Source organism: Chanodichthys erythropterus, chromosome 15 (genome assembly GCF_024489055.1).
Source record: "Chanodichthys erythropterus isolate Z2021 chromosome 15, ASM2448905v1, whole genome shotgun sequence".
Classification (NCBI taxonomy): Eukaryota; Metazoa; Chordata; class Actinopteri; order Cypriniformes; family Xenocyprididae; genus Chanodichthys; species Chanodichthys erythropterus.
This window is the reverse complement of record NC_090235.1, coordinates 6,153,291-6,162,396: the sequence shown is the minus strand read 5'-3', so window position 1 is coordinate 6,162,396 and position 9,106 is coordinate 6,153,291. Positions and strand designations below refer to the sequence as shown.

The 9,106-nt window shown below is 37.7% G+C and overlaps 1 protein-coding gene across 1 annotated transcript; it reads left to right on the top strand.

The window, feature by feature from the left end:
• The first annotated feature begins 366 nt into the window (after positions 1-366).
• On the top strand, positions 367-8,505 carry aqp10b (aquaporin 10b). The gene is made up of 6 exons (XM_067410931.1): positions 367-669; positions 3,145-3,271; positions 3,345-3,482; positions 3,561-3,679; positions 6,676-6,893; positions 8,277-8,505. The coding sequence occupies exons 1-6, from the start codon at positions 583-585 to the stop codon at positions 8,500-8,502; spliced, it is 915 nt and encodes a 304-aa protein (XP_067267032.1). The 5' UTR covers positions 367-582; the 3' UTR covers positions 8,503-8,505.
• The last annotated feature ends 601 nt before the right edge of the window (positions 8,506-9,106 follow it).

Genomic DNA, 9,106 nt, shown 5'->3' with positions numbered 1-9,106 from the left:
GCTTTGCTTAACTGACTAGAAAACTCATTCGTTAAGAAAATCATTCAGGAAATGAGAACAAATGTATCATTTAATTAAATGGGAGATAAAAATGTTTGAAAACAAAGCATTTTCTGTTTTACTCTCTATATAGTCACATTTCTAAAAATGTTGAATGTATTTGGCATTTATTGGCAAAGGATATAACTTTTTCCTTTGATTTAAATATGAATAGTAGATGATTTATGCATTTATCTGAGTCTTGAAAATGCCAGCAGTGCAACACAGATAAAAGTTAACAATAAACTATTCATTGTTTTATTACACAAAAGGGCAATGTACTGCATGTAATTGTCATTCCTTCCCCAGATGCACACGTAACACACTTTAACCACTACAGATAGTCTGAGTTTACCTATGTGGTGTGATAATTATCTAATCGGAAGACCATGCGTTCTCCAATGTGTTGACTGGGTCTTTTCATTAGAGATCTTCTCAATGGAGCCCTGAGAATCATCTGTCTGAAGTCCCGAATCTCCTGGCCTGCTTTTACTCCTATTGTAAACGAACAGAAAAACGCAGAAAGTAAAGAAGGCTGAAATAATGGATCGTCTGCTGAGGAGATGCCGAATCAAGAGCAGCTTGGCCAGAGAATGTCTGGCTGAATTTTTCGGAGTCTATGTTTTGATAGTAAGTCTGTAATTTTCATATCTGAATCTGTAATATGGAAATGAGGTCTCAAAATGAGGCCAACACTTGTTGTTGTAAATAAAACAGATTATTGGAGTACATTTTACAAGAAAATACTATTTCTGTCTTTAAAATTGCATGTTAATTCAGTGTTACTTGCCATTGCTTTCATAATTATTTGTGAAAATTTACAAGCAATCTCAAGTTTCTATACCAAATTTTGTATCTTTTTTTGGTAGCACTTTACAGTAAGGCTCCATTAGTTGACGTTAGTTAACATTAACAATGAGCAATTCATGTGCTACATTATTTATTAATATTATTTGTTAACATTAATTAACAAAAATACAATTGTTAGTTCATGTTAGTTCAGGTCCCTTAAATAATATTATCAGATACAAACGTTTGATTTTAATAATGCATTAGTAAATTTTGAAATTAATATGAACTAAGGTTAATAAATTCTTTAGAATATTTTTCCTTGTTAGTTCTTGTTAGCAAATATAGTTTACTAATGTAACAAAAACAATCTTTTTGTAAAGTGTTATTTCTCTTAATATACAGTGGGTATGGAAAGTATTCAGACCCCCTTAAATTTTTCACTCTTTGTTATATTGCAGCCATTTGCTAAAATCATTTAAGTTAATTTTTTTTTTCTCATTTATGTACACACAGCACCCCATATTAAACACAGAATTGTTGACATTTTTGCAGATTTATTAAAAAACTGAAATATCACATGGTCCTAAGTATTCAGACCCTTTGCTCAGTATTTAGTAGAAGCACCCTTTTGATCTAATACAGCTATGAGTCTTTTTGGGAAAGATTCAACAAGTTTTTCACACCTGGATTTGGGGATCCTCTGCCATTCCTCCTCGCAGATCCTCTCCAGTTCTGTCAGGTTGGATGGTAAACGTTGGTTGACAGCCATGTTTAGGTCTCTCCAGAGATGCTCAATTGGGTTTAAGTCAGGGCTCTGGCTGGGCCGTTAAAGAACAGTCACAGAGTTGTTGTGAAGCCACTCCTTCATTATTTTAGCAGTGTGCTTAGAGTCATTGTCTTGTTGGAAGGTAAACCTTTGGCCCAGTCTGGTCCTGAGCACTCTGGAGAAGGTTTTCGTCCAGGATATCCCTGTACTTGGCCGCATTCATCTTTCCCTCGATTGCAACCAGTCATCCTGTCCCTGCAGCTGAAAAACACCCTCACAGCATGATGCTGCCACCACCATGCTTCACTGCTGGGACTGCTATTGGACAGGTGATGAGCAGTGCCTGGTTTTCTCCACACATACCGCTTAGAATTAAGGCCAAAAAGTTCTATCTTGGTCTCATCCGATCAGAGAATCTTATTTGTCACCATCTTGGCTAACTCCATGCGGGCTTTCATGCGTCTTGCACTGAGGAGAGGCTTCCGTCGGGCCACTCTGCCATAAACCCCCGACTGGTGGAGGGCTGCAGTGATGGTTGACTTTCTTCAACTTTCTCCCATCTCCCGACTGCATCTCTGGAGCTCAGCCACAGTGATCTTTGGGTTCCTCTTTACCTCTCTCACCAAGGCTCTTCTCCCCCGATAGCTGAGTTTGGCCGGACGGCCAGCTCTAGGAAGGGTTCTGTTCGTCCCAAATGTCTTCCATTTAAGGATTATGGACGCAATAGGTCTTAGGAACCTTAAGTGCAGCAGAAATTTTTTTGTAACCTTGGCCAGATCTGTGCCTTGCCACAATTCTGTCTCTGAGCTCTTCAGGCAGTTCCTTTGACCTCATGATTCTCATTTGCTCTGACATGCACTGTGAGCTGTAAGGTCTTATATAGACAGGTGTGTGGCTTTCCTAATCAAGTCCAATCAGTATAATCAAACACAGCTGGACTCAAATGAACGTGTAGAACCATCTCAAGGATGATCAGAAGAAATGGACAGCACCTGAGTTAAATATATGAGTGTCACAGCAAAGGGTCTGAATACTTAGGACCATGTGATATTTCAGTCTTTCTTTTTTAATAAATCTGCAAAAATGTCAACAATTCTGTGTTTTTCTGTCAATATGGGGTGCTGTGTATACATTAATGAGGAAAAAAATGAACTTAAATGATTTTAGCAAATGGCTGCAATTTAACAAAGAGTGAAAAGTTTAAGGGGGTCTAAATACTTTCCGTACCCACTGTATATATACATGTTTACCATCAAATGTAAATGGTATAGCACTTATAAAATGTATAAAACAAATTTTTGTCTTTATAATATCCTATTAAAATGTACTGCCTTGTGCACATTACATCTATTCAGTTTTCAGCAATATTCTAGAGGTCAAACTTTGAAGACTTTGAACTACTTAATAATCTTTTGCTGCTTCTCAGGAACTGCAGTTACCATAACACACAACAATCTCATTGTGCCATAAAGCATACAACATCATGCTGACATTCACACCAGATTATTTCTTTAAAAATTCTTGATTTCACTCTCTCTACACTTCAGCTTTTTGGGTGTGGCTCAGTTGCCCAGGTGACGACCTCTCAAAACACTAAGGGCGACTACCTGTCAATCAACCTTGGATTTGCATTTGGCACCACATTTGGAATCTACATTGCAAAGGGGGTGTCAGGTATAAACTCTCCAGTGCAGCTGTGTATAGTAAGTATATCCGTGTAAATTAAAATATTTTTCATCTGTTTAAGGAGCTCACCTGAATCCAGCTGTTTCTCTCAGCCTGTGTGTCCTGGGCAGGTTCTCCTGGACCCGTCTTCCTTTCTATGTGTGCTCGCAGCTATTAGGTGCATTTCTGGCTGCAGCAACTGTTGCTCTTCAGTACTATGGTGAGTGGATCTTGGTCCCTAATCTCTAAAAATACAGTACAGTAAGTAAATCTACTTATTTATATGTATTTTGTTTAGATGCCATAATGGATTACACTGGAGGGCATCTGACAGTTAGTGGTGCCACTGCCACAGCTGGCATCTTCTCAACTTACCCAGCAGACTACTTGAGTCTATGGGGGGGAGTGGTAGACCAGGTCAGTAACATATGAAATGTTTTGCAATGAAAAAGACTTAAAGTACTGCAAATTTTTAAAGATCAAAGTGCACGACAAATGGAGTTATTGTCTCTCAAAAGAAAGAAGTGATTTGGAATTGCCTAAAGCGAGTCATCATTCACGAACCTACGAACCTACCATTGGCTGCCCTCAAACAACGTCTACTTTGACCCGCCCTCAAACGCTGTAGTCGTAGCTGAGGAAGAGTTTGGTTTGTGTTGTAGACATGTCGAGAAGATGCTGTTTTCTGCGCTGTCAAAGCAAATACACTTTATGCACTTCCAAAGGATGAGGACTCAGGCTTGAGTTATACGGTAATAGGTAAAACCGAGTAATACGGATACGGTAAAACCGACTCCGCCGACTCCACCGTTACTGTTCGTATCAGTGTATATTAAGTTCTGAGGAAGAGCTGAAATTCAGATGGTAATGGGTGTTTTGTTTAAGACCCGCACTGTAAGCAGTAGACCAATCACAACAGACTGGTCCATCTGACCAATCAGAGCAGAGTAGGCTCATGAAAAGGAGGGGTTTAGAGACACTGAATCCTTGATTGATGTTTCAGACTTTTTGCATTCCAAATGATGCACTATACACTATGCATTTGTACACTTTTATATACTCATATATACTTATGCACTATGTACTCAACTGTATTGTGTATGAATTTTACAAGGCTATTTTGTCATTCAACATCAGAGTCTGATAGCCCCTCCTCATCCGCTACATAATTAAAGCTGTGACAATTAAGTGCATGAAGCATAGATATATAAACATAGATACCTCATTATTGGCTGTTTCTATGGGCTGCTATATGTAAGCCGTCCACCACATTGGAACGGTCAAACCTGGTCCGTGAACATGCGAGAGCAGGTTGACTGAGTGTCTGCAACTGTAGTTAGATGCATGTATGAATATCTATATCTGCAATAGATTTCAGCAGATGATTTTGCTATTTGACAATACGCATCGGCTACCATGACATTAAAAAGTTACCATAGTATAAAAACCTTTAATATTAAGTTAATAACATTTATTGTTAATAACAATAACATAACCTATTAAAACACAAACCAACACATTCTCACCTGTGAAAGGTTATCCCATTTCTTATCCCATATCCCATGTCTTGAGCGGTCGAATGTGGAATCTACGTATACATATCTATGGCATGAAGTGTCCAGCAATGAACACTTTGTTTTTCTGGTTAATGAAGAGCATCATTTGCATAAGTATGTGAATTGGGATGCACCTGTTGATATATATATATATATATACATAGATGCCTCATTAGTGTCTATTTCTATGGGCTATGCAAGTCATCCGCCATATTGGAACTGTCAAATCAAGTTCAGCTCAGTTCATTGAATTCCATTTCTGTTAAAAGTTATTGTGGTGACAGTATTCCAGCATCGCAATTGACTTGAGTTCTGACAAGGTTTGGGTCCAAATATTCTGAAGTGAAATGGGTTTTGCAAGTGTGTTCTTTGTTACTTAAAAGTCCAGAATTGTATGTAATATCACTTGTGAATGTGTGCTACCATTGTTGAGATTTCTATTCCCAGAAGTGTAGTGCACTCTTAAACATAAAGGCTCTTTATTGGCATTGGTGATTCCATGAAGAACCCTTAGCATTCATGGAACTTTCCTTTGCACAAAAGGTTCTTTATAGCCTAGTTCTTTTACTCTTCACTGAAAGGTTCTCTGGGAAACCCAGAATGGTTCTTCTATGGCAGGGGTGTCCAAATTCTGTCCTGGAGGGCCACTGTCCTGCATAGTTTAGCTCCAACATGTCTATTTATACTACTAAAGGGCATAGAATAGTGCATACGTATGCGAATTGGGACGCAGCTATTGATATAATAGATGCCTCACTAGTGTGTGTTTCTATGGGCTTCTATATATATATATATATATATATATATATATATATATATATATATATATATATATATATATATATATATATGTAAGCAGTGTGACATATTGGAATGGTCATATCCAGTCTTTGGACCAACGATTTCAGACCAACACACCTGCCTAGAAGTTCCTAGCCTATAGTAAGACCTTGATTAACTTTCTGAGGGCCTAAACATGCTCGAAAACTCATGAAACTTTGCACACGCGTCAGAAGTGGTGAAAATTTACGTCTTATATTGGTTTCAGAATTAGGTGTTGCAAAATGACTCAATAGCGCCACCTACAAAATTTCAATTAAACACCCTTCGCGCTACATTTCACATACAGTTATGAAATTCAGTATACACATCTAACAGCCCAATACCTACAAAAAAGTCCATAGGTGCAAAATCTGTAAACCCAACAGGAAATGAGATTTGTTGAATTTTCTCTGCAAAATTTTGGCAGTTTTTGCCATTTCCTCACTTTGTACTTTAACGAAGTTAGGAAGTTGTAGTAACTCAGGCATACAATGTCCAATCTGCTCCAAACTTCACATGTATGATAATAGTCCTGGCCTGAACACATCTACATAGCAATATTCAGTTACGGTCAAAGCGCCACCTGTTGGCAGCAGGAAGTGTGGCACTTTGAAATGACTTGGCCATAATTCTCCTGTATTCACTCGCTTACATGCATGTCGCCCACTGTTCACTGTTTTCCTGATGCCAACGGGTGGCGATGAGCCCGGGTGCGAGGGCCCTTTCATCGCCGCTTGGAGCTTTAATTTAATTAAGAGTTTAGCTCCAACCAGTGGCCCTCCAGGAGCAGGACTGGACACCCCTGTTTGATGGCATTGCTGCGAAAACCCCCTTTTTGAACCTTTATTTTTGAGTGTGGTGACTTGTTGAGTGTAGTTTTTTTTTATGACATTTTCTGCAAGTAACACCTACTCTGCTTGAGAAGCTGCTGCATGTTAGTTTCCTTTACAAAACATGTCATTAAAAAAACTTAAGAGTTTGATCTGAAGTGAGCTGTGTAGACAGTCATAGCATTAACTTGAGCTTGTCCTGCAGATTATTGGCACAGCCGCTTTGCTAGCATGTGTTCTTGCATTGGGAGTCCCTCATAACACACCAGCACCTCCTGGTCTGGAGCCTGTCCTGGTAGGAGCAGTTGTCCTGGTGATCGGCATTTCCATGGGATCTAACAGCGGATATGCCATCAACCCGGCACGAGACTTCGGACCAAGACTCTTCTCTTACATTGCAGGCTGGGGAGACGAGGTGTTCAGGTCAGTTTAACACACATACACATGCAGGGTCAGGGAAGGTGGAGGTTTTCTGAAAGTGCGCTCCAAACTGCAACAGCAGACGGTGAACAAGTATTTGACGGTTGAGCAGCGAGCTTATTGGCTACTGATACAGCAGGAACCAATCAGCTGTGCCCTTTAGAGAACAATGTGATTGCTAGGGATGGGCGATACCACTTATTTTGTTTTCGATACGATACCGATACTTTTAAGGCCAAAATCGCAGATATCGATACCGATACCTCTAATCTGAATTTAAGATATTAAATTATTAACAATTTAGGTCCTTAAATTATTGAATTTCTTTGAGTAAAATTGGTAATGGTACCCACTTAACATTATATTTGAAAGGTATTTTAACATTCAATACGCTTTAATTGCAATTTATTAGATTATATTTTTGTTTACACACGGTTAAAATGTTTATTTGTAGTGGTGACCATGGAAATCTACAAATACTATAGGCCTAGCTGAACTATGGTCACTGTAGTAATGGTTCAGTTTCATAAGGGACTGCCAGTGATAGGCTGTTGCACTCATAAAATGCAAACTTTATATTCTGAAAGTGTAGTTACAGAACACATCAATACATACTTTCAACGTTCAATTTAAATAAATGTAATTGCAAAAACTATGTAGGCTACTATTTCATTTTGTTTGTTGTGAAATAACTCAAACATATTATGTTGTTAGGTCTGCTGTTAAGCATTGTTCAGGGCAGCGTTTCCCAAAAGCATCAATGGGTTCTTACAATGTTAAACGCATGCAGCCGTTTGAATGTAGTGTCTGCAGTGAGCGAACGCTTTCTGTGATTGATTGGTTCTGACTTGCAGCATTTGCGTGTTCAGATGAGCAGGAAAATACTTCTACTACACAATTATTCACTAACATAAGTTATTTGTCCAATTCAATGCATATTGTATGCATTACATGTATTGTTAATTAAACAAAATCATTGGTAAAAAAAAAAAAAAACCACCTTAGTATCGATATTTTTATTTGAGTATCAATACTTTCGATACTCAACGTCAGTATCAATATATCGATACTTCATATCGATCTGCCCATCCCTAGTGATTGCAAGCAGATTTAGTTAAGGGCCTGACAGCCTCTGCCACCTAGAGTTTCTTGATAGAACTTTGTATTTATTCTAAATAGTAATCTTTTGTAACATTACAAATGTCTTTGATCAGTTTAATATATCTTTGCTGGACAAAAGTAATATTAAAACTCATAAAAACTCATATAGTGCCCAAACTGTGCAAAAAAAAACAAAAAAACAAAACAAAACAAAACAAACAACAACAACAACAACAACAACAACAAAAACTTGTGGACACTAACAGGAGACTTCTTTCTTGTCAGGGCTGGGCATGGATGGTGGTGGGTACCATTGATTGTAACATGTGTAGGTGCTCTTCTGGGTTCGTTACTTTATGAGCTGCTGGTCGGAGTACATCATCCAGACTCAAAGCCAATGGATCCTGAAGGCCCGACAGCAATGGTCCAGAAAACTGTGGAGTTAGAGGGTGTGTATCCAGAAATGGGCAAGGACAGGATCTTTTCCATAACCTCAGCAGACATACACTAAAGTGAAAATAATCTGTTAAACACATGATGGAATCTGAATTGTTATTATTTATATATTAAATATATTTAATTAACTTCTTTTGAAGCACAGTCGTTATCACAATAATGTCTGGAAAAGTTTTATGAACTACATGACCTTATTGTGGGGTCTTCTACATCATGTCTTGTAATTTAGGAATTTTTTTATAGGTTTATAATCAAATATATAAACAATGACTTTGTAAGGCTCACTGATGTCTAAAAACTTTACTATTTAAGACAATGTAGCACAATATCTACTATTGAATTGTGGTGCAGCAAAGAGTACTTTATATTTAGTTTTGTTAGCAATTCAATTCCAGCTCCAATACAGCAGTAAAACTAACATTAATGCACTAACATATAAATACTACTAACATTAACAAAAATTCATAAATTCTGGGAAATAATATTTGTCAATGCACAGACAAATTATCTATAAATTTTCTACCTAAAAAAATGTATGCACATAGACATCAATTTAGTTTTATATGTATTTATCAGTAATTGAATTGCATTCAATGATTTGGCTAATTTTGATATTAAACTGTCACTTAATTGTTTGATATTAAACTTATTAGTGTTCC